This window comes from Symsagittifera roscoffensis, chromosome 1 (assembly GCF_963678635.1).
Source record: "Symsagittifera roscoffensis chromosome 1, txSymRosc1.1, whole genome shotgun sequence".
NCBI classification, from domain to species: domain Eukaryota; kingdom Metazoa; phylum Xenacoelomorpha; order Acoela; family Convolutidae; genus Symsagittifera; species Symsagittifera roscoffensis.
Window position 1 is genome coordinate 19,176,279 of NC_087062.1, and position 25,704 is coordinate 19,201,982.

At 34.4% G+C, this 25,704-nt stretch overlaps 1 protein-coding gene across 1 annotated transcript; it reads right to left on the reverse strand.

The window, feature by feature from the left end:
- Nucleotides 1-22,890: 22,890 nt before the first annotated feature.
- Nucleotides 22,891-25,704, reverse strand: LOC134839641 (serine/threonine-protein phosphatase 4 regulatory subunit 4-like). Its single transcript, XM_063855262.1, has one exon. The coding sequence runs from the start codon at nt 25,702-25,704 to the stop codon at nt 23,164-23,166; it is 2,541 nt and encodes an 846-aa protein (XP_063711332.1). The 3' UTR covers nt 22,891-23,163.

A 25,704-nucleotide genomic window follows, 5' to 3' on the forward strand; every position in this document is an offset into this window, starting at 1 on the left:
TTTCGAGCGATTGCTCGGATGCTTTCGGGTAAAAACCTTTTTAGTGGTTGCATTAATGTAGGATACGGTGTAAGTAGGTAGTATTTATCTTCGTCAGGGTTTAATTGTACGACATTGTGGCTATTTTCTGATCCACATGGGACTGCGGTATCCCAAAAATAAGTTCGTCATGAAAGTTTATCGACAAAATGTACTTTATTTTTATAGAATATGGGGATTCTTTTATAACAACGTTTATCTTCGAAAACATATAACGGCGATACTTTTTTGGTGCAAGTATGAAACCATAAATTGTTTCCTTCGTAATCAAGAAAATTTGATCTATTTCCTGATATTAAATATCCTGCGTAAGGTATTTTTAGTACTGCTAATGCGAGTGATTGTAAGATTTGTGTTCTTTCTAATTCGCATAGTTGATGAAGTGTTTCTAATTCAGAAAATGACATTTATTGGAAAATTCTACTAATTGTGTAGTCTAATTTCATGTCTAAGTGAATATCATAATGTATATTACCGAAGTAGGTGCTAGTCATTAGTGATAATTCTTGTAAACGTGTGCTTTTACTATCGTATGGTTTTAGCTTTCCACCAGGTTGACCTGTGCTCTTATAAAAGTTTACTGGGACGTATGATGTTCTTTCGTTTATAGGATGACTTGTTGCATAAGGGTCAAATTTTATTTTTCCAGTGTTCATGTCGAAACCTTTTTCGTATTCGACAAGTATTTCAGAGTATTGTGTTTTATAAAGTGGATTACTATATTTACATGCAAATTCTGTTTCGTGGTAAACTTGAAAACGTGTCAATTTATTTTCTATATCATGAATGTTTTTGAAATCAGTGCATTGTTTGCGAGATGGGTTCACTTGTTCGTATGGAATTGATTCAATAAAATATTTTTAATGAAATTTTATCATTCGAGCGAGTATTTTTGCTACTTGAAATGTTGTGCATGTATCTTCGGGAAACCAAACAATTGTTGCTTGGGTTCTTGTTGTAGGGTCGCAATAACCTTGATCATTTTTGCAAGGCAATCGAATTCCTTGATCGATCATGGTATTATCAATTAAATCTCGTGTGAGTTGTATTTTTTCAAGTTGTATTTTCCACTCAAAAAATATTATTTATTGATATCCTTTATTTTTTGTGTCTGCTTTGCAGTTTGAAGGATTATTTATTCCAATGTGTGGTATCCAGTGTTTATCGTGTATATCATAAGTTAATCGTCCATGTGCGCCATTATATGGGTATTTTTCATCTAGTTTAACATGTCCTTGATATCGTTCAAGTTCTGCTTGATGTACAGAATCGGCAAAGACTTGAAAATTTACTATTTTTCTGTCTGTGTTTTTATTTCTTGTTAGATTTAGTCTGAGTAATTCGTTTTTACAATCGTCGGGGCTTAGATGTAAAAGTCTTTCAATATTACTCTGGTAAAATGATTCGTGATCAAGTCGGTTTTTATTTCTATTGGAAGCTTGTGAACAATGTACTTTCTTTTCGGAAAAAGTTGCTGTAAATTTATATCCTGTAACTGTTGTTGCTCGGGCTTTTGAATACATTGTTGCTATTACATTTGTAGTTTCTATAGCTTGTGGTTCTGTTTCGCATTGTGATACTTGATTTATTGCATATTTGTGAAGTGTTTTTTGTTCGTTTTCTTCACAATCATAGTGTGTTACTAATAAATCCTGAGGTCCTGTGCGAGGAGATGGATTTGTGTTTTGGTCGGAAAATATTAGAAAAAGGATGTGTGGAAACGTTAATTTTTTTAGAATATACATGTGTATGATAATCCGGAGTATGGGTTATAAAATGTTATGTATCCAATTGTGTTTTTTGTATATCTATCGTATTTATATATTACTTCAGTTGTTATAAATGGTAGTGGTAGCGATTGAGCTGTTATATTTGGTGGATTTAATGGATAGGGGTGTTGAACAATACTTTTAAGTCTGATTGTGATTTCAAACTTTAATTGGAGACTGTTTTGTTGAAGGATTTGAATGTTATGTTCTCGACTATCTTCGTGAATAGCTTGTCTATATTGTACTCTATTGAGTGCCCAATTGTGGAGTCGGTTACTTTCTTGATGTTGTCCAAATAATCGGGAGGTGCTACGAAAGTGTTCCAATCTAATCGTAAAGGGGTATTTGATGATGATTGTTCTCCATATCTAGCGTCGAGGTTATTTGGAAAATTTAAAGGGAAAAGTGTCGGTGAGATTTGGCTTAATGATGGTGTTGACGGGAGTGATAATGTTTCTGGTAACGATGATAGTGTTGTATCAGTAGAAGTATCTATTGGTTCATTTACTATGTTCGGTTCACCTTGTGTATATGAGTGTGTTGTCCAATATGGTGGTCTTTCTCTGGTATCTGGGGGATTAAAAAAGTTTTCTCGGATTTGTTGTGATGTGGGGGTTGAACCTAGATAGTCTGAGGGTATACTTGAGGTGCTATTTTGTTAAAGGAGTGTGGGAGTTTCTGGTAATGTACTACTTGTAATTTCTGAAGTAGTTGGTGTTGGTGATTGGGGTATATCAAAATGAACTCTGGGGGTTTGAAAATTTCTATTTCTTCGTGGATGTATAATTTGTCTATTTACTTCAACTGTATTTTGATTTTGACTAATATGACTTATTCGATTTAAGTCTTGTGGTAATTTGGGGTACAAGTTATATGTAGGTTCACTTAGGGATGTTTGTCGCTGAACTGGTTCTAATGGTTCAGATAAGCGAGCGTGTCGTTCTTCAAAAGTGTACGGGTTATCTTGGAAAGAAATTCGTGTGGATGTTTGGGGGTTTTGGGTAGTTGTAGGTATGATTGGGTTTTCTTGGGAAGATGTCGGTGAAGACTCTTTTGGTGGTGGTTGGTTAGCAATTTATTGATTAATTTATTTTTTAGTGGGAAGATTTATGTTTATTGTAATATTCTTCGATGAAAAGAAATAAAAGGATTATTGCTAAGGCGAATGTGACTATTGCCTTTTTTACACATTTGCACATTGTCATAATTAGGGATGATAAAAATGTGATGAAAATTACGAATAGTAAAAAAAATATCTGTTCTACTAAAAATTGTCCGTATCATTTCAATAGACTTTGAATTATCGTACCTGTGAATGTGGTCAGTGACTTGGGAAAGTTAGAGATCTATTTCAAATAGGGAGTAGAAAAATAAAAAAACATTGCAAAAAATGATTAAGATGATTATTAGGGCTTCAAAAGTTTCAATAAAAAATATTAACAAAAGTTTAAATAGAATGAAAAATTTTATGAAAAGGTTTATGATTATATTTTTTAAGGTATCGACTGTTAAAGAGAGAAGCATTTAAGAAATGATTCGTTCGTCGAATATTTTTTGAACTTCTGGGGCGAAATTCAAGTGTGGTCGAATTATTTATTGATTTTTTTGACAAGTGGGTTGAGTTTTGTGAAATATTGTTGGAGGCTACTTTTATGGTGCTCGGGAGGTCTTCTTTGCTATGTTTTTATTTGGTGGGTGATCTGAGGTATTTTTGAAATATTTGTACTTTAGGCCAAACGATTATGGTCCTTTTTTACTTTTGGCTAATTTGTTATTTTTGGTTGGAGGGTTTTTGAGGTCTGAGTTGAGAAAATATTGTTGATCTTTGCGTTAATAGATAGGGCAGGTTTGTAATACTATGGTGGTATTTATTTTAGTTGTCAAGTTTTAGAAAGTTGCTTATTTTTGACCTGGAGGTTGTAAAGTTATAGTTATTGATATGCCTGGAGATTAATATCTATCGGCTAGTAGGTTTGTGTTAGAGATATTGAAGGTGACGGATTTGAGTGAATCCTATTGGCTGAATTTGAACTAGAATTGTTGCGTATGTTTCAGCATGTTATCTTGAAAAGGTGAAAGTTCAAAATGATTTAGAGGTGTAATAATGATTAACTTTAGAATTAAAGTTGTTTTTGAAATTAAATTTTCTTTAATATTTTAGATTGTGGGATGAATGTTTTATAATTTTACGTGGTTGATTTCTAAGTCGTGATAATTCTCTGTGTTCTGATTTTTCTATTTGCTCTTGTGGTAAGATTTTTTCTATCATTTTCCTATTTTTTCTTTCTTTTTGACATATTTTTTGGTCTGGTGTTTTTGGTGTTTTGATTTTGTTTGTGATGAATGTCGTCATGTACATTTGTTTCTTGTTCTGTATGTGTATTGTTTTGAATAACTTTTAAACCTGTAAAAGAATATAATTGAGTTAGTTAGCGTAATGCGTATTCTTTCGGGTAGTAAGATAATAAATTGTTACGATATTGAACAATTTCTTTTTTGGTTGAATCTGTGAGTTTGTATGTTACTTCAGTGGGTTTGGCAATTATTTGGTATGGTCCTTTTCGAAGTGGTTGTAATTTTTTGGAGATTCCTTTTTGCGTATTAAAATTAGGTATTAAAACAAATGTTCCAATTTTTAAATCTGTGGCTGGCATAAAACGTGAATTAATTTGGCTGTTAATGTTTTGTCTTTGTAACAATTTCTTTTTTATTTTTTGGTAGATTTCATTGTGCTTTTTATCTCTATTTAAAATCCAAAGTTGTCGTTATTTGTGAATTGTATGATAAGGGAAAAAATTTTGCATCTGCTGACCATTCCGTGTATCGTGTATCATTTCCATTAATGATACATCTAAGATACTCTTGTAATGAGCGGTTCATACCTTCGACTAATCCGTTTGTCCAAGGTGCATGAGATGTACGTGGTTTATGTTTAATGTTGTATAAGTGGCATGGTGTGATTATTTCATTATTAATAAAATCTGTACCATTGTCGGTAACTAGGATTTCGGGTAATCCGAATTTAGCTATCCAGTGTTCGTAAAGTGTTGTGTATGCATAATAAGCATTACAATGTGGTACTGGGTTGAGTGCTACATAGTGCGTGAATGCGTCAACAATGACCATAATGTAAGAATTTCCTTCAGAGGATGGTGAAATTGGTCCTTTTGTGTCGAATGAAGTTCTATGGTTGAAATATAAACTTTGTCCTTTAAAATTATGTTTTTGTGCTATTTGTTTTTGATTTGGATAAGGTTTGTTGAATTGACATATTATACAATCATTGCATAATACTTTTATCCAAATTGGGGCATTTGGAAAATAAAAATTTTGTGCGAAGTTCGAGTATGTCTTTTCTGATCTTGAGTGTTCTTTTGTATTTTGTGTATGGGAGATGTTAAATGCTATCAGTATCATACTTAAAGGAAGACAGGGAACTTTAGAATAATCTAATTGATATTCTAAAAGATCTGTATTTTCATTGATTGTTGTGTTATTAAATTTTCGAAAGTTTCGGAGGAGTGTTTTGTTTGCTAAAATGGTGGTATCAGCTTTTGCTGGTTTTGTTTTGTATTTGTGCCATAATTTGAGTTGTCTAAATACTGGGTCAAAATTTTGGTATTGTTTCAAAAGTTGAAGTGTAATTTTTTCTGTTGGTGGGAGAAAAATATTATCAATTTCTAGTTTTGATAAAGGAATTGTGTCAAGAGGGTCATGGAGGTCAAAAACTTGATTTATAGTGTATTTTGAATCATTTGTTTGTGGTCCTGATAAGTTTATTTTATCGCACAAACTTTATTTTTCAATTAGTAGAAAAAGGTCTTTTTTATGCGAGTGTTGTTTTATTCTCTTTTGTTGAGTATTATTTTTTATCCATTGTGAGTATGGAATTGGTATAAAGGTAGATGTACCTAATAAATCAACTTCATATTGATTATTTTGGCAATCTAAGTAAAGTAGAAATTGTTGTAGATTATTTATTTGTGATTGATCAATGTCCGTTTTCACTGCGTATTTGCATTCTAATCGGGGTGATTGTTAAAAATTTTTGTTGTTCTTTTGTATAATTGTTAAATTGAATGTCGGTTTAAAATATGGTGTTTTTGTGAAGTAATCTGTATTTCTTTTTTCATTACTTATTATATTATTTATGGATAATTCTTCGTCAAGAATTGTTGATTGACAAAAATCTAATAGTTGTAATATATTATTTACTCGATATGCTACTTCATTTATAGGTGAAGTTGTAGCATTCGTTTCACAATATCCTAATAGTCCTAAAAGTAATGTTATTCGATATGGTGAATTATTATATACGTGTAGTGAAATAATATCGGAATTTGTGTTTTTTAGATATTTTATGGATGAGATTGTAATTTTGAAAAATTTGTGAATGGGTATAAATTCGAAGTCTGACATGAAAAGTTGTTGTTTGTTTTGATTTTTGTCATACTGATGAACTTGTTTTATTGAAAAATTATATATGTTTCCTGATAGTGGTTTCAGAAGTTTCCGTTCTTGGTTATAAATAGGGTAAAATTTTGAGAAAAATGGTGGTTGTTTGTTCAATCTTTGAAAGAATGTTAAGGCTGTGTTTTTCGTTTTTGTATATTTATCTTTGATATAGATTTTACTATTTAAGATGTTTATTGTTGTTATATATTTAGTTATAAACGGTATGCCAATGATATTGTGCTGAATATCAGTAATATGAAATGTTTGTTTAAATGGCTTGTTCAAAATCTTGTTTTGTTCCATTGTTCTTGTGGGAACAAGGAATAGTTGGATCTTTCCATATTTTATTAATGTTGATCCTTGTGCTGTTGCTAATTAACTGGATGTTTCAAGAGGTGTTAAGTTCGGATGCATTGTTTTAATTTCATTCCATGTGGGAATGTTAATTGTATTTGATTCTGCTCCTGAGTCGATTAAAAAATCAATTTCAAGATCTGGTGGTTGAAATTCTTTACTTCTTGGGCTCTCTAAGAGAAATGGGATTGTCCAAATTTTTTCTCTTGGTTGTTCTTTTTGTATGTTTTGATAAATATGTTTCGTGTTTGAGCATTGTACTTCGTCTTTTTTATCAGGTTTAGTTACAGTGTTAATTTCGTTTACTTCTTGTGTAGTTCGTGTATGATTATTAATAGGTGTAGTGTAATAATTATGAAGAAGTTCCAATTGATTTTCGTATATGTGTGCACTAAAGGGTTGTTCATATATGATAGTTTCATAGTCGTTTTCGACTGTTATCATATTTACTGAGATGGTGTTATCTGTATCACTTTCAGTATCTGTTGATTCACAATTAATGTGATTTAATTGTAATTCATTATTTTCTGTGTTATCAATGCCTGGGGGGTCTGAAGTTGTTTCTTCATTTGTTTGCAATTGATTGATGTGTCTTTGATGCTTTGGTGTGTTACTTCTGTATCGATGTCTAGAATCGGGATAACGGTTATTATTCCTATGGGGTGATTGGGAATAATTTCTGTATCTATTGTTGTAGCTTGATTTTCGGCTTTGTGAATTATTTCGTGATCTATTATGATAGTTCTCATTTGACCTTTGATAATTTGATCTATTATATGAGTTATTTCTTGATCTGTTGTTTGTATAATTCTGATTTCGATTATTGGAGTAACTTCTATTCCTATTGTTTGAATAGTTTCTATTTCTGTTGTATGATGAGTTTCGTGATCTATTGTTGGAATAGTGTCTATTCCTTGAGTTTGAATGGGAACTGGATGCAGAAACAAATTCTGTTGTGTTGGAATTCGATCGTGAATAGTTATTTCTATTCTGGTTATTTTGACTATTCGATCGACTATATCTATTTTGTGAGAAATTTCGTGATTTTCTTTGTTCGGACGATCTACCTCTATAACTGGCGTTATATGGTGATTGATTTCTTGAATATTTGAGTTGCCTGGAAGTGGTTTTCTAGAGCTATTATTACTGTGTGTATTCTTGTTTGGTAGGTTTTGATCTTTTTTCATATATTGATAGAATGACTTATTTGGTTCTTTGTGCTTTTGAGGTTTATTCTGATTGTCTTGTTGTTTTTTTCTACATTCGGCAATACTGTGTCCGTATCGTCGGCAATAGTTACACCATATTTTGAAGGATGGTTTGCCTTTAAAGTTTGGGTTCTTTTCATAGAATTTTAGTATTTCAGTGATTTTTTCAATCAGGTCTGTATCTGATCCTTGTATGTTATCTATATGGGTAGTATTTGTTTCAATCCGATTAACATACTGTAGTTTTAGATTTTCTGTTTCTTCAAGTTTCATTGTGATTTCTGCTTGTTCTAGTTTATCTACTAATTTTCTAAAATCTAAATCTGGCTCTCGAATTGAGGAAGGTTGAGATGCTCTCTTTTTTATAGCTATTTTCCTTAATTGAGGTGTTAAGGTCATCATTAAAATTTCTGTCATTTTTGTGTTTTTGTAATCATGTGTATTAAGTGAATATGCATTTCGAACTAATGTTTCGATTCGAACTGCTAATTGTTTAATTGTTTCATTTGGTAATCTGCGAATTTCGTTGCATAAAACTCTCTGATGTTGTTTGTTTCTTTCAGAATCAAACATTTTCGAAAATTCTTGTGTGAATCTTTTCCAATCTGTTTTTATGTCTAGAGGTAGTACTGAAAACCATTTTTGGGCTGGGCCATCTAGTGTTGTTTGTATTAACGCTGTGCGTCTATGTATCCAATTTTGATGGAGTGGCGTATTAATTGGTTCGGGTCCTATATTTAAAATTAAATTTGCTGTGACTGCATTTAGGTAATCTTCTACTGAGTATTCAGGGTCTGTTCGAAAAATATCTGGTTGATGATAATCATCGTCATCAGATGATAGGTAATTTGTGTAATAAGGTGTTTGTTGTTTATTTTTGCTTTGTTGAAAAAATGGGTAATTTTCACTATGATCCTGGGGAGGGCGTGGATTATCTGGGAAATTTACTGAATTGGTCGATGTATTTGGAAGATTCCAATGATGAGAACATAAGTGGATTAGGTTTTGCGTATTTTTTTGGGGGGTTGATTTGTTTTTGACTGATTTACATAATTATAATTGTGTTCTGCAAAACTATTTCTTGTGAACGTTTTTCGTGTTTTTGACGGTTTTGTCATTCTTTATGTCTGATAGTCCATATGTGAATATTTTGGAGCAACCGAAGGTTTAAGGGTCGATTGTTAGGTTACTTGTGGTAGTGATGTATTTGTATTTTTCGGTGTTGTGAGGTTTGGACGTATTGGTGAGATACTTTGTTGTGTAGTTGTTACTGTTGTTTGGACTATTTCGTCATTTATGAAGTGTGATGGTGTTTGAATATCTTGTTGTGTAAGATTTCTAGTTCCATTGAGGTTTTCATTATGTATAACTGTTGAATTTAAGCTGTTGTTTTGTGTATCAGGTAAAAATCTATTATAATGTAAAGGTGTTGCATCAATTGTTAGTGGTATTACTTTTACATAATCTTTGTGAAAAGATATTGTACTTATTGCTTGACTTGAGATATCTGCAGAGAAGTTTGAAAATGCTGGATGAGACCATTCAGGGTCCCAAACGTAATCTGATTGTTCGGCAATGACAGTGTCGTCATTGGTACTTTGGGGTCTAAAGGTTTTTCTTGCTTGTTCAATTAAGTCGATATTATGTGTAAAATAATCAATTGTAAACCATACTAATTTTTTTTGTAAATCATGTTTAGTGTTTTGTGAGACATCATTATTGGTAAAATTTTCACGGATTGCGTTTAGAAATATTTAAAATGCGGCGATTTCGTTTCTTACTTTTGTATGTTTGGACTGGTGATGTACTTTGAGCTTCTGTTCTTTCTAATATAGATGTATAACTATATATTATTGCGAAAACTTCGTTGGTGAATATTGAGTTTGCTCTCTGTGAATTGTGATATTGTATGCTTTTGATGTATTCTGTGATTACTTTCGAAAATTCTAAATCAATATCGTCGGTTTGGATAACATATTTACCATGAAGTGTTCTTGGTGTGCTGAATTCTATGGTGTAGATTCCGTATTGTTGTGTTAGGTTACATATGTCTTTCAAATAATGTTCTATAATTTGTCTTTTGATTTTTATATCCGCGAATTCTGATTTGCATGGGCTGATTCCTGGTTCAAACAAATTTAGGAGTACATTTTTGCAAAATCGTGTTTGTCCTCTATCCTTGAGTGAATTTATAATAAAGGGAAAAACTGCTTCTTCGTCTGGACTTTCATCACTTTGAGTGTTGCTCATTTTTTCGTTTGATGGCTGTTAAAATATAATTATCAATATGTCTAATTGGTTGCTTCCAATTGTATAGATGTACTGGTTTGTGTTTATATTGCTTTTTTATTCTTCTTTTTCTTCTTTTTGATGAGTTTGAAGTTGTTTCTGAATCGGAAAAATTTAGTTGATCATGGATTGGGCAATTTTTAATTACTGATTCTTTTAATTTGTATAGTGCATCTAGCCTACTGACTTCTGATTCGGAGACTGCGTTTCTCCGATTTGAAAATCTTTTCCGTGTAAATTGTCTTTGTTTACTTATAATTTTTCTTTTTATTGTTTGTCGTTTTGTTCGAATATATCCAATTGTTTGTTTGTGCGGGGTAATTACGAGATCGTATGTTTCGTTGTTTATTTCACAATTGTGTAATACGATTGTTTGTTTATTTCCTAAATTTTTTAATGACATAAGGTTTAGGAAGAAGGATGCAAGAAGTTATTAGTGATTTTAATTTCGTAGACTGTTAGTCCTTACGATTTTTTGGTTAGCTTAATCTTGGTCTTTTTGTTCAGGGTTGGAGAGAAAAGTATATCAATTCCGAAGAAAGATTTTTACTTTCTCGTGGCTAGTCTAAGTTAAGGTGTTAACTTACTTAATCTTACTTAGGGATAGTGATTGTTTTCAAGGGTTGGAGAATAGTAAATCGATCCACAAGGTTCAGGTATAATTAGAACGCAAGTAGTTCGTTAGATACTATTTTAAACTTACTAAGTTTAAGATTTATCCTGGGTTAGGTAAGAGGAGGGTTGAAGTGAAGGATGAATAACCGAAGTTCTTCACTGTTTAGCCTAATTTGAATGGTTAGTTTGATTAAAAAATTTCTATTAGTCCTGGGTCTTTTGAAAAGGCTGGGTAATGAATCGACGTTTGAGGTCGTTAGACACTTGATACGTGGGTGGGGGAGAACAAAATTGTTTTTTTTTATCCAAGGATAAGCCTTGATGATCAGAATTTAAAATTTATAAGATAGAAAATTGATTTAGATCCAAGGAAAGCCTTGATGATCTGATAACAGAGTAAATAAAATTAAGTTTAAATTAATTTAAATTTTGGTAAAAGGTTTTAGTTTTTGATGATATTAGTTGACTTAGGAATTGCTGTTATGTTTAGGTGATGAAGCTGGAACAACAGGATGATTTATATATACTAACAATTTATTGTCATGCTACTTATTTTTATTATTGTTTTCAATAAATATTTTTTTAAAATATGTTTTATATATTACTGCAGAATTGGGGTGAACGATTTGAGATCTTTTTATCAATCGTTATTGTACAATAGTAACTTTATCTAGCGCCTGAAATAATCATTGAAGATTTCTTTCAAGGATTTTATGTTTGCAAATGAAAATCTAAATTCATTGCTAGTAAGATTCTAATTATAAAAGTTTGTGTTGGCTTTTGCCGTACGACCATGAAACTAAATGGTAAGTTTCTATGTAGTCGTATGTCGTTTTTTGTCCGAGGTCTTTTTCCAATACCGGGTAGTTCTCGTATTGTGCGGAATAGCGGCTCTGATCTATTGAGTCGTAGAGGTATTTCAATTAAGTTATTGTCGTGCAACATTTTGAAAATGTTTTGTCTATTTTCTAATCTATTTTTGGTTAATTCTAAGCTATTAAGGTCTTTATTCGAGACTTATGGTCGCACCAGATGAGTTAGATCCTGATGGTTAACTCATAGAGTAATTTCGGATAGTGTACACTGTCTGCTCGTCACGCCATCTTATTTTTGGCCGGATAGATTCGTGCAACTTCTTAGTCTAATACCGATCCTAATCTTACTCTTATAACTACTAGTCTCAGGGTGTTTAACTAGTCTCTGCTAGGCTCAATAGATCTAGAGTATACTGGCTTGTTTCGACTGCTGAAGTTCTCTTGGAGAGGTAACTAATTTCTAAGTTAAATTCAAATCTCTCTGGTGCTGAAACTACAAGTATTTTGAGCACTTACAAATAAGTGGGTTGTTAGTTAGATGGATTATGATTGGTTAATATTAAATATTTTGTAGTGATAAAATATCTAACTTATCTAATAATAAAATGTAGTTTAGATCAGGTTCCAGTAAAATTATAAGAGGGGAAGATTGCAGAGAGTCAGTTACTAATTTCTTCAAAAAATTTGAAATAATTGATTCTTTAGGAAAAGCGGCACGAATAAAGTGTGTGAAAAAAGCAAAAAAAAAAACAGAATAAAAAAACTATTATCTGTATGCACGAGTAAACTGCTGTGTTCTGGCTGAATTTGACACGGAAGTTCCATCGCACGCAATTTTTTGTTTGAATGAATCAGATTTGATAGATTTTCGCACAACTATATATTTGATTTGGATCCTTTCACATGTACTTTTCTTGGCAGTCATATTTATTTTACTTTTTTTGGCAGTTCTAATTCAAAATAAAGTTTAGTTAGAACAATTTCTGATGAATCTTGCTGCCTGATATGTCTTTATATCTCTGCCTTCTTTTTTGAATAAGTTTTTCCTTTGAGCATTGCATTTGTATATCATTTTTTGGCTTCTATAAATAATGATCAGATGTTCATATATTTTATGAAGTATCAGAAGGAAGAAAATTTTCACAGTCAAACAAAACTGACCAAAATATTCTCCTCAAGAAATGGAAAAATTGTTCGCGGAACTTTACACAGGCTGGATAGCCTTCAGTGTGCGCTCAAGCTGGTCCTCTTTGAATGTTAAACTATCTAGTCTTTTTTACATTTTTGTAGCGCGCATAGCTTGAAAACAAATTTATTATGCGCCTGATAAGGTAAAACCAGAAACAACTTAAGACGAATTGTTTACTGACTTCATTTTTAAGAAACATCCGCGGTTTCATTGATGAATAATTAAGTACATGGTATCACTATTCAACCAAACGGGCCAAATTTAACGGATTATTTCCTCCAATTATGACAAGAAGTAAGCCATTAAATAAAAAGCCGCTCGGGCTCAAATTTCTCAACAAAATTACCAGCACTCAGATTTTCAAATCGATCTACTTCACGACGACCCACATAATAATCAGTCAGCACTCAATTAGTCAGCAAACGAACGCACAATCTTCCCTGCCAAAACGCTGGCAAATTACATTATTACTTTCGGATCTACTTAACAATCTTCACCACTTTCAAGAAAGGGGGATTGTTAAGTAGATAAAATGGTCAATTTTTTTACCATTCAGAATGCAGCAAAATTAAAATTCTCTATAGTAAGCTCAGTGCTAATTTACTGTATTTATTTATAGGGGTGGAGATTCTTAAGTAGGTAGGGGGGATTGTTAAGTAGATCCTTACTTTCAAACCACAAGTTATTTCTGATTCGATTTCAATATTTGCCGAAGTTCCAAAAGATAATGTCACGCAAGCAACTATGCTTTCACGTATTATAACGACAACTTCATTTTTACGAGTTTCTACAAACCCATCGAACTACTTTTCTTCATTTCCGCTGTGCACTAATTGAAAATCGGATGCGTCTCATCATTGCAAAATATAGTTCAATTTTGTTCTATGGTTTTCCAAGCAATTCAACCAAGAGTTCTTTTCGACACAGGGCAAAATTATTTAGAGTACGAGAAAAACGAGGTGGTTATTTTTTCTCCGACAAGAGAGTTAAACAAGCGACCAGAATACAACGGGGTAATTTTTTCCATCAAACCGAGAACAACACAGCCTCTATGTGGGAGTTCACTTTAATTCCATCAATATTCAGTGTTTTACCAGCGGATTTCTTGCCGGAACATTTCATCTAAAGTGATTAAATTCGGAAACAATTCACAATTTTTTAAATTATTATCTTCGGAGAAACCTTGATTGAGGAGGACACTGAGATGAAAACTTTCAGACCAAAATACTTTTGGTTAAAATGTAAACTGAAGGTTCTGGAGGCAATTAAGAGCCTCTAACTGAATCAACTTCGCGGGGAGGGTTCTCATGCTTGAAGGACCGAATGCTTGAAAAATTCAACCAATCAAAATCGCTAAGCGTTTCTATTGCCTAAATGCCTTTCTCACAAAATCGAAGTCAATATTAACAGAAAATGTATTAAATCAGTGGAAAATAATCAAAAATATTACAAATTGCGGGTTACAGCCGCAATACTATTCAGATAATCATCAAGATTAATGAGGTCAAAATCATAAGAATTTTTCAGTCTAGAAAACTCATCTGCTGATTATCTAATCGGTCAATATTAACACTTATGGCCTGGATTTATTTTATTACTTTTATGATTTTCGCATTTTACTTTGAGACTTTAAATACTCAATTCTGATTGGCTGAAAGTAAGTTAAAATTAGTTTCAAACATTCGGTCCTTCAACCATGAGGGATGCCACCCAACTTCGCGAGGCTGACAACAAAGCTGTAGTTCTTTAGATACAATGGTCCTTTGTTCTGACATTAAACCACGCACATAATTGCAACAGCGCGACGTATGCTCTTAATGCGAGCCCGTACCCAGTGAGTTTTCTATACAAGATCTTAAATATATTAATTCTTATAACAGTTAATTTGTTATTTCAGAATTTAAAAAGGATTAACACATTTCAAATCTGAAATCTATTTTTTTATAGAAATCGAAACTTTCAAAATGGCTTTAAAAATTCTTCAAATTTTGTGACGTGTCTTGTTGAGCACGAAATATACAAAATAGATCAAAATTGCCTAAAAATAGCTAGGTTTCAACCTAGAAAAAGTAGATAAGTCTAAATTATTCAATCAGGCATTGCAGAACTTAACCCTCCACTGTTGTCTTAAAAAGTCTGCTGTCTTCGTGCTATATCGTGGAGGCCTAATACTTTTTATTGTGCAGACGCCCACAATTTGAACAGTGAACATTTTATTACAAAAACCTTGTTGAAAACATCATGGTTATGATTTAATTGAGTTGTTTTTATCATTTTTAACACAACTGCACGTGTTAAAATCAATAATGCATCGTTAAAATAATTATTTCGACCAAACTGAGCCAAGCAATTGAGTCAGTCGTGGACACTTTTGATAACCGAAAAATCCACAAATAAAATTTCAGATCTAAAATTAGATCTAAAATAGAGTTTTTCAGATCTGAAATAAATAAGAAATTATTTTTTTTACCTTAAAAGGTTATTTAACATTTAACAACCCATTTCAGATCTGAAATTGACGTCTGAAAAGATTATTATAAAACTGATTTAGAAAACTTACTAAGTACGGGAGAGAAAGAATCGCGAGATTACTAATTTGCGCATTTTCAAGTTTTAAAAACCCGTATTGTCGATCGTCTATAAAACTACATTTTTCAGATGAAAAAGTGGAGGCACTTAGCATACAAGAAGGAACGTAGCATGGTGGTAAGGCGTTCACTTCGTGATCGTCAGATCATGCTATTGATCCCGTGGCATGGCATTGATAGTGTGTGAGGACGAGCTCTCATTAGACTTTTAGCTTAAGCTCTGCAACAATTTGACCAATTTCAGCTGCAATAGTTGTATCAGGTGAAAACTCTACGCCTGAAAAAAAAACAGCCTAAAGTCGTTAAAAAAAAGAAACGCACTCTGCTTAGACAGGCTAGGTAGCCTTTCATTGATGCTCTTCAAATCGCAGAAATAAAAACCTACAACTAGTACCGCAATAACTGTTCTGAAGGAAGCAGGTTTTAAATTTTCGTTGAATGTGACAAAAAATCAATCATTTGCGTCCTGATAGCTGAAACGAAGATTGATGTTAACTGAAAACTGGAGAAACAAATTGAAAACTCAGTTTGCCTGCGACACCGTTTGGGGAATTTTGTAATATCGTTTTTTTTTGTGAGTTTCGACCTACATATTTAATTTTATAGTTGCAAGGTGAGTCAATTCGAAGTCCAGTGAATTTTAGAGCACTTTTCTATGCTAGCAAAAAGAAACAATTTAATTCAAAATTATTCTTTACTTTTTAAAATAAGTTAGGATTTGTAGATATACCAGTGTTTTCTATACAATTTACTATGGCGCAGTGAGCAGATTCTAGCTTACGGGGATTCCGTGTTTTGACCAAATCAAAGTGTAGAGACCTCCTCACACAAAGAATTAAATGGATCCATCAATTTCAATTAGCAATATCATCAAAGGAAAAATCTAAATAACGATAGCTTGAAAAAACCATTGATGGCGCAGACAAAAAGACTTATGCTGAAAGGATCACAAAAACAAAAAAAAAACAAGCGAGGAAGGCACGGGTGGCCGAAAATAGGAATCGTATGCGAATTTACTAGAACGCAAGGCAGAAAAAAATCTCGTAATAAAAAAGAAAAATCCCAGAAAAAATGAAGCAGATAAAAAGGCCTGATAAATTTTAACTCAGCCTTGTATAGTGAAGGCCAAAGAGTTTTGCCCCAGAAACACGATCAATTAAAGGTAATGAAAATTTATTAGGAGGCACTTTCAAAGCATTATAAAACGCATTCGATAAACTAGCAAATATCCTTTTCGAACGATATCGTTGCTGCTGCAACAACAACAAAAACATCGGACAACTTACAAGTATATTGCAGTTTTGCAGACAATACCAACAAAATTATAGGAAAAAAATAAATCAAGTGCGACCCAATGGATGGATAAATAAAAAAGACGCCAATTTTTTTTAACTTCGAGCCACGTGAGAAACATTCTGGGAAACGGCATATTAGTGACAATGGGGAAAGATACTACAAGAGACAATGCCTATAACTGATTAACAATGGGTCTCCTCAAAGCTCATGTAAGTCCAATATACATTCAAGCACAATTGTATGTTTGTATAAAACTTTCAAAAATCTATACTCGAGAATCGGTAAAACTCCATCAGACAAAAATTGGAGAAACTCTTTTAGATCTGCTGGATGATGCAAATAAAGATTTGAAAAGAATGGAAAAAGGAGAGACTATCAAATTCCTAGAGGTGACAAAAAGTTCAATTAACCCAATCGTATGACCAGAAAAAAACATATTTTAATACCGGCATTAGTTTCTTAATTTTTAAATGATCAGACTTTGTTACGCAATATTGACCATAGTAACGCATTCAACCAACTGAAAATATGCAGTAAACCAAGCAATCTTTAGCCTAGCTGGGGGCGAAACAATTGGCACTGTATCATTTAGTAACCATTTTTTTATGGTCTGGGCGATATACCCAATTAGTTTCAATGTGACGTGGACTCGCTTTCAAAACACATAACACTTACTAGCTGAAACCTTGATGATGAAACGCATTCAACCAACTGAAAATATGCAATAAACCAAGCAATCTTTAGCCTAGCTGGGGGCGAAACAATTGGCACTGTATCATTTAGTAACCATTTTTTATGGTCTGGGCGATACACCCAATTAGTTTCAATGTGACGTGGACTCGCTTTCAAAACACATAACACTTACTAGCTGAAACCTTGATGATGTTATGCCCTCAAAAGGAGCGTTAGATGAACTTAAATCGATTTCAACAAAAAATTTCCTTAAATGCTGGACGAAAAAATATGGCATTGAAAGAGGAGAAAAGCGCAATTTTCCCGAATAAAGTTTCTTGGTTGGGATTAAAAATTTCAGAAAAGGTATTAAGACCATTTCTTGGAAAACAATCCAAACCCGAAAAACTTTCAGAACTTCGTTCATTTTTCGGTTCAGCAAGCCAATGTTTGAAGTTTGTTACTATTTTTAAAACCTCATTTTCTCTGCTACGATTGCTTTTGAGCAAAATTGGAATTTCAATAGCGACAATTACTAAAACCAACGGAAATATATTTGAATACTACCGAAGTAAAAAGAAGAAAGAAGGAAAACAAGAACCCATTCTGAACATACAAAAACCAAACTGTATGAAATGTCGAAACGCCCATATCGAAGGCCATCTCAAAGTGTGTCCAGCGAAATAAATCCTATGTAATATGTTTAATAACAAAAAACACTTAGGTAAGATATGTAAATCAAGCGCCAAGAAACCGGCTGTATATAAAGTAGAAGAGGTTATAAATACTCAGAGTTGTCAATATAACCTATCGGAACCTATTATTATGGAAGAAAAAATCTGTGGAGTGATGAACGCTTGGTCAGTGGAGAAGGCAAAGACGACAACTTTTTGAACCTTAAAGTTGAAACCATATACGACTGCAACGGCTTAGAAGCGAAAAAGTTAACAACTCGAATTAGGATGCGACACAATTGTAAATATGAACACTCCAGTGGAATCGACAAGCCCTCTTATCTTTTCAAATTAAAGTAATTCACGGAGCAAAACTGACAAATTTTTTGCTTTCACCTTTCGACAAGAAGTCACGAACAGTATATTGCAGTTTTGCAGACGATACCAACAAAATTATAGGAAAAGAATAAATCAGTGCGACCCAATGGATGGATAATTAAAAAAGACGTGAGAAACAATCTGGGAAACGGCATATTAGTGACGATGTGGAAAAAAACTACACAAAGACAATGCCTATAACTGATTAACAATGGGTCTCCTCAAAGCTCATGTAAGTCTAATGTACATTCAAACACAATTGTAAGTTCGTATAATACTTTCAAAAATCTACACACGCGAATTGGTAAACCTCCATCGGTTTAATTTGCTGAATGATGCAAATAAGGAATTGAAAAGAATGGAAAAAGGAGACACTATCAATTTTCTAAAGGTGACAAAGACTATTCAATTACCCCAATCGTATGACCAGAAAAAAAATGTTTTAATCAAACCGGCATTATTTTCTTAATTTTCAAATGATCAGATTTTTAAAAGCAAATACCAAATGCTGAATACTCAAACTAGTACACAATATAGCACTTCAACTTCGAAACAAACAAATTGGAGATACTTGAATCAGCAATCTTGACCATAGGAACGCATTCAACCAACTGAAATTATGCATTAAGCCAAACAATCTTTAAACTAGCTGGGGGCGAAACAATTGGCACTGTTTAATTTTGTCACCAGTTTTTAAAAAGAAGGAAGGAAAAGGTACACATTTCCATTATCGAATCTCCGAAGGATGTAAAAAGAGTTAATTAGATACATCTTGTAGACAAGTCAAACATTTCTCTCAAGCATCTGCGTCGCTTTGGTTCTGTCAAAATTCACTTTGAATTTTAGCATCTTATTACGCTCCAGTAAAATTAAATAAAAAAGAAGGAATTTCTATTAAGTTCGTTGACAATTAAATGTCACAAACTCATCAAAAACTAGCTAATAATTTGAACATCAAATCCAATTTAAAGTTGCCATTCTTGCCTATTGGATTTACTGGGCATTGTTCAGAAAAATCAACTTGATAACAAACATTTAGACATTCTAACGGGACTTGCACATCAAAGATGGATTGCTGCTTAAGGACAACCAACTGGTGGCCCTCACAAGCCCTACGATTCTTATTCCTGGCCTTTCTTTACGGAACATATCCGAAGCAACTCAGATTGAAAGCGTTAGCAGAACGCATCTGGTGGCCACATATCTACAGACGAAATTACTATCAAAAAGAAAATAGTCAGAATGCATCAAAACGGGTAAGAACCTAGAAGTACTTTTGGTAGCATCAAAACATACAGAAACTGTCATAAAATACAGTAGCTAAGGAAGAAATAGATTTGGTTTTCGCGGGCTTAGTGGACAATTTTTGGGGAGCCAACAAGCATCTTGTTTTGTATTGATTGTTTATCCTTCCCCGAAGAGTTACAGTCATTTGTAAATTTCTTGATACACTACTGTCATCTACATGGATTCTCAAAGTCAATCAGAATGGGCCATGGGTCGTTTTTATTTCGAACGACTTTAGAAACTTTTGCGAGACGAACAACCTTAACCTAATTTTATGTACATTGGGGGATGATAGATCCAATGGAATGGTTAAAAAATTCTTATACACAGTTAAAACTTAACTCCCGGCAATGTTTTTTATGAAGCTAAAACTGCCTTTATACGCAGCAACTGATAAAATAATTTGGAATTTTATATTAACGAAAAAACCGTCAATTAGATGCACACTTTACTTGACCAGCCATCACTTTTGAAAAAAACCTAGTTTCACACTCAATTGATTTAGGCTAGAGAACTGGTTACGCAATAAAACGATAAACACAACAAAAACGTTTGAGTTTTTGTTGTGTTAACCGTACTCTATTGCGTAACTAATTCTCTAAAAAGAAAGGCTAAGAGAGTGACTCAAAGGACAGAGCAAATAATGTCAAGCCGAGCGACCTATCTAACACTTTCTAATGAGGAGGTACCTAATTTAAAAATTTGTTAATCGGAAGAAAGATCTAACTTATTTAGGACTATTAAAAGGGAAAGTTTCAATTCATCAGAACACACGGAAACATGTGACAACGGACATACCCTTAAGAAGTCAGACCTTACCTTCAGAGAAAAGAGCACGTTTGCTCCAAACAACTTCGAAAGTAAAACCGGTCCAGGGTCAAATATTTCCAATTTAGCAGGTAAAAGTAAAATAAATTATCCCACAGAGACTTGATTCAGGACTAGCAGAGCCTTCGACAAGATTAACCGAACGGAAAACGTCAGCAAGAAGCCAAGCTTCAGATGGAGGTTATCTTAACAATCCATTGGATACGACGTCATATTTAATCTTTAACCATTTTCTACAAAATCTTAAATCTTTTATACAATCCACTAAATGTGATAAGGAAAAAGCGTATTTCTGATTATCAGTCTATCATATCTGAAAGCTATTTAGATTCAAGCCTTTCAACATCACTTGAAAAGCTGACAACCAGTGACTCCCAAAAAAGGCACAGCGGCGGATCCAATCTCAGTAAACAGTGCACCAGAGAAACATCCAACCACATACCACCTCAGAAAGACCGCGAAGAAATGTAGACCTCTTTAGGAGAGGGGCGATTTGTAGACAAAATGTCAAAAGCGGACAGTCATCATGAATTTGAAAAAAGTACCGGAACTACCAGTGGTCGAAATTATCCAAAAGAGTGACCCCTAAGAAACAACCACTTGGTGTCTTTACAATCAATTACATTCGACCAAACCATTACGCAAAAGCTTTATCGCGGATACAACAGAAACTGCGACGACTTTAGGTTCTTAATCAAACCCGGCAGGCCCGTGGGAAGTTCGAGAGAAAAACTCAGAGGCCAAACAAATTAATGCGGTCATAGAAGAACTGAAAGACATTTCCTCAATTCTAGACACCGAAACAAGAACAGCGACCAATTTACATCATAAGGTCTTCAACAAAGATTGAAGTTTGCTTATAACTTTTCAATTTAATGCTTTCTTTTCAGTCGTTTTAACAACATTTTACCCTTTGGGAAATAGAAACTTCATTTTATATTAATCCACATTAGTTCTAATTAGACTACAAAAATAAATTTTACCACGCAAATTCTCAATTCAATTTTAATATTATAGAGCTATTTTCATTTTTGAAGACAAACCTGCAGATAACTGTTCGATCTATATGAAGCTTGTAAATAAATCTTTGTGAATTAAACTTCTACTCTGGTACATACTCTCTCAATTATTTCCTTGGTGCTATTTGCAATTGAGATCCTTTTGTTTCAAACTTCTGTTGCACATGTGCATGAGTGTTATAAAGACTACCCGCCAGTTATTTAGATGTAAAGTTTTTCCTGCCTTGGGGATTGTTGTGAGTTCGCAAGTTCAGTTATTAGTTTTCAAATTTTTAATAAATTAGATATCTGCTAATGACATACATGTTTAATTACGCACCTGCGTATTTGAAGTCCAGTGGAACTCGCGGCACTTGTCTAAGTCAATAGCAAAGAAACAGTTTGAGTGCAAACTTATTCATATTTTCTTAAAACTTAGTTCTTTTTTGTACAGACTAGTGTTATCTACTCATTGTATAACGAAGCCATTATGAATTGATTAAAATTCGCTTTCCCAAGTTCAATGCACTATTGTCAATGTTCAAAACAGAGTCCTGTAAAAATCGGTAAAGGTTGAATCGCATCTGATAACGTGATTTAAAGCTTTGCAGCTATGACCTTTTAGACATGGTTAGTTTCTCGCAGTTTCAAGAGACTTAAGCTAAAAAAAAAAGTCAGTCGCTTTGCATTTCGTGAACAGTTTATGACCACATAAAAATTGAACAAAAAATTTAGGACTAAGGTTGAAAACGTGAATATGAGGTACTCCACCGAGCATACCTGTGTTGAGCATACCTTGTTTGACTGAATTGATCAGTCTGAGAACGGAGTTTCAAGCGGGAAAAATTCTAGTAGCTCCTGCAATATTTCGCTGATCGCAAATTTTAAAAAAGTGATAGCTGCTTTCTTTACAAGATGAAGCAAATATTTTCTTCCATGCATTTTTTTCCTGCCAAGTTTACGTTTGGAATTCTTTTAGGGATCCATATGTTATACTTGTGCAGAAAGCGGTAGATGAATCTCAATGTAATTAATCATGACGCCAATTTTGACACAACCTTGCTGAATCAGTTACCTAAATCTGGTTTCTTGACTCATTTAAAATCATGAAAATGTTTTTCTGGTAGCTACCTTCACCTATACGCTATCAAACCAGTTTAAATAGCTCCAGCTATTACAACCGACTGAGCGTGCTTCTATAACAGTTGCAAACTCAAGAAAACCACCAACGATATTCATTTCTAATGAAAACCATTAAAAATACCAGAAACAACAATACTCATAAATTGAATCAACTTATGCGCAGAACAGTCTTCGCAGTATTCTAGCATCAGTGTGGTAGCATTCGTTGTGCCGACAGGCTAAGATTGTTTTTATGACCGTGGTTAACAAGAATATCAACAGCGTCAAAAAAACCAACTAATTTTTACGTTCAATTACTTTCTAAATGCTATACTCTCTCCAATTCAATCAAACTTGTAAAATGTAAATTAAGCAATTACCATTCTAATACTATTATTTACATATTTACAAGATATAATATCAGACTTCAACTATGGACAATAACGTCTAAAATTTTGATAAGAGATATTGGCAGAAAAAAGTTCAACTTTAATCCACGGTATAAAATAAAGATAGATTGACATTCAAAGACAGAACATCAAAGGAAGTTTTTAGTTCAAACTTTGACTGGATGATCTGGCTTGTGTTTATTTTTTGGCACTGGCCTTTGAAGTTGCCGTCTTCTTCTGGACTGTTTCGGAGGGAAGATTAACTGGCATAGATGCCCTCCTCAAGTCATGCGCTCCATTTTGTTTCTTTTCTGCGTGATCGTTCTTTGCCATCGGCGAGAACGTTCCACTACTTGAATGAGTCCTAAAGGATCCCTTCTTGGTAGCCGGAGAGTTGTGGCCGTTTCCACTTTTGCTCCCGTTCAAATGAGACACAGGGCTTTTTATCGACGGAGAGAGGGGAGAGGCTGATCCTCCATGCAGAGATCCATTACTGTGCGAAGTTGGCGATGTTGTCGAGTTTTTCGTATTCTTGTTTCCGTTGAAATCAGATGGTACTTTAGGTTTTGATGTAGTTAGTAGAGGGCTGGTTTTTGGCAGCGATTTCCTCCGTCTCTGTTTGTGGTGCATCTCGATCGATCTCTCTTCATCTTCCTTTGTTTGATCAATGACATCTTCTTCGTTTCTTGGCACGTGGTCCAACGCAGTTTCCACTATAGTCTCCTGCTGGTCGCATAGCTGCAGGTAGTGTCTGATGGTCGACGTCACAGTACTTGATTGTCTGTTCTGGTAGTCTTGGTTGATGAGGTTGCGAACTGCCGATTCTAGCCTTCGCAACAGGTTGCTATCAACTGGCAGTCTTAACATGGACTTGATATGGGGAAGAAATTTGCTAAGTGCTAATCTAACATCTACTACTTTGTCTGTTGAAAGATTAATCACATGCTCAAAGAGGTTCTCTTTGAAGAACTTGCGGGAGAAATTTTTGGAAAAGCACCGACAGAGCTCGACGAAGATGAGTCGTTGAGCAGATGATTGGGAGGCAGACAGATTCGTGATCAAGTTTGAGACCATCTCAGTTCTCTGGTCGAATTTCCTGTTGGACCTTACAAGCCAAGCGAGTGTTTCACAAGCGGCCTCTTTTATAGGTCTCGCAGCATGCGACGCCACTACTTCATTCACAAGTGGGTAGATCTTCCTGTAAGTGATTTCATCTGTGAAGCAATTTGGAATTGAGCAAAAATGTCGGATGATGTTAGCCGTGGCTCTCCAGTCATGACTCACTCGTAGAGCTTCGTAACAATCGATTATGGCCTCAGCGATTTTCTCTTGCATGCTCTTCCGAGTTACATCGCTGATAGATGAATCGTACATGTAGATAATAATTATATCCAAGTGTTTCGTAACTGCGCTTTTGATTTCAACGTTATCATCGCTCAGAAGCTGGTACAGAGTGTTCTCTAAAACAACGGACCTTGGCGACATATATTTAACCACTTCGTGAAAGCCGACGGCAAGCGTTCTGCGCACGGGTACCGCAGGATCGGTAGCCAAACTAGTTAAAGACCTCTCCAACTGTGTAGAGAAATCATTGGTACCACAGAATCGCAATATTGCGGGGAAATTGAAAGCAGCATACTGACGACAATCGACATTCATGTCACTTTCCTGTGTTTTGTTCGAAGGCATGAAATGGGTGGAATCTCGGCGATACTTTTCAGTTTTGGATCCTGATCCACTGTCTGTGAGGCCGTTAGTGCTGAGTTTGCGGAAGAAACTGAGGTAATAGTTTTTCTGGTCTTCGGTTAAGTGGGAGCCAAGATGATAGCACAAAGCTCCAAAAACACGTGAAACTTCCACTATGTTTGGATCATGTTTAAGCGAAGTGGACTCTATGTATCTGTCCACGGTTGGCAAAACGGTCGACAAAATGCTTTCCTCGTCAAGATAGGGAACAAAGTCAACCAGAGTGGCTAGTGCTTTGAATTTGACTATTTTCTCTTCATCATTGGTCAATTCAATCAACTCTGGAAGCAGTATGTTCACCGTGGTCTTCGAATCTACCGAGGCTACAATTGGAACCAGACTTACACCCATGTTCCAGCGCACTTCGTACTCGATGTCTTGGCAAAGATGTTTGATAATGGGAACCAAGTCCTGCATGATTAGCGAGGTCTCGTAGTGCTCGGCCATTTTGCTGACGAGACGACAAGAAAAGGTCCTGGTTTGCACGGTCTGCCGCAGGTCGCTGTTTCTGCGAACAATGGGAAGGATGTCGCTTTTAAGAACTTCTTTGGGCAGAAATGGTAGCACTTCCAATAAACAATTGTTCCACGCTTGGGAAATTGTCGAGTTCCTTGATTGAAGACCTTGAATCACAGTTGGGAAAACGAGCTTCAAAAATAGATGTTCACTGACCACACTTTCTCGCAGCAGCTGTGGTAATTGCTCGGCCATTAATAAGTGATAGTCTTCTCCGGAAGACCCAACAAAACGGCAAAGCTCTTTCAACACCCCTTCTTTCTCCTTGGGTTCACAGTGACTGAGCAGATTGGGGGCACTGCTGAGAGCACTTTGCTTCTGAATCTCTTCGCCCTTCGAGAGGATGTGAACAAACCTGTTCACAGGGTCCAGACTCTCATCGACCACATACTTCTGGATTTCTTCTTCAGTTTTTAGCTGACGAACTGCCGGCTCGTAAGTGTCTTCCAGGTCAAATCCGAAATCCATACTTAACAT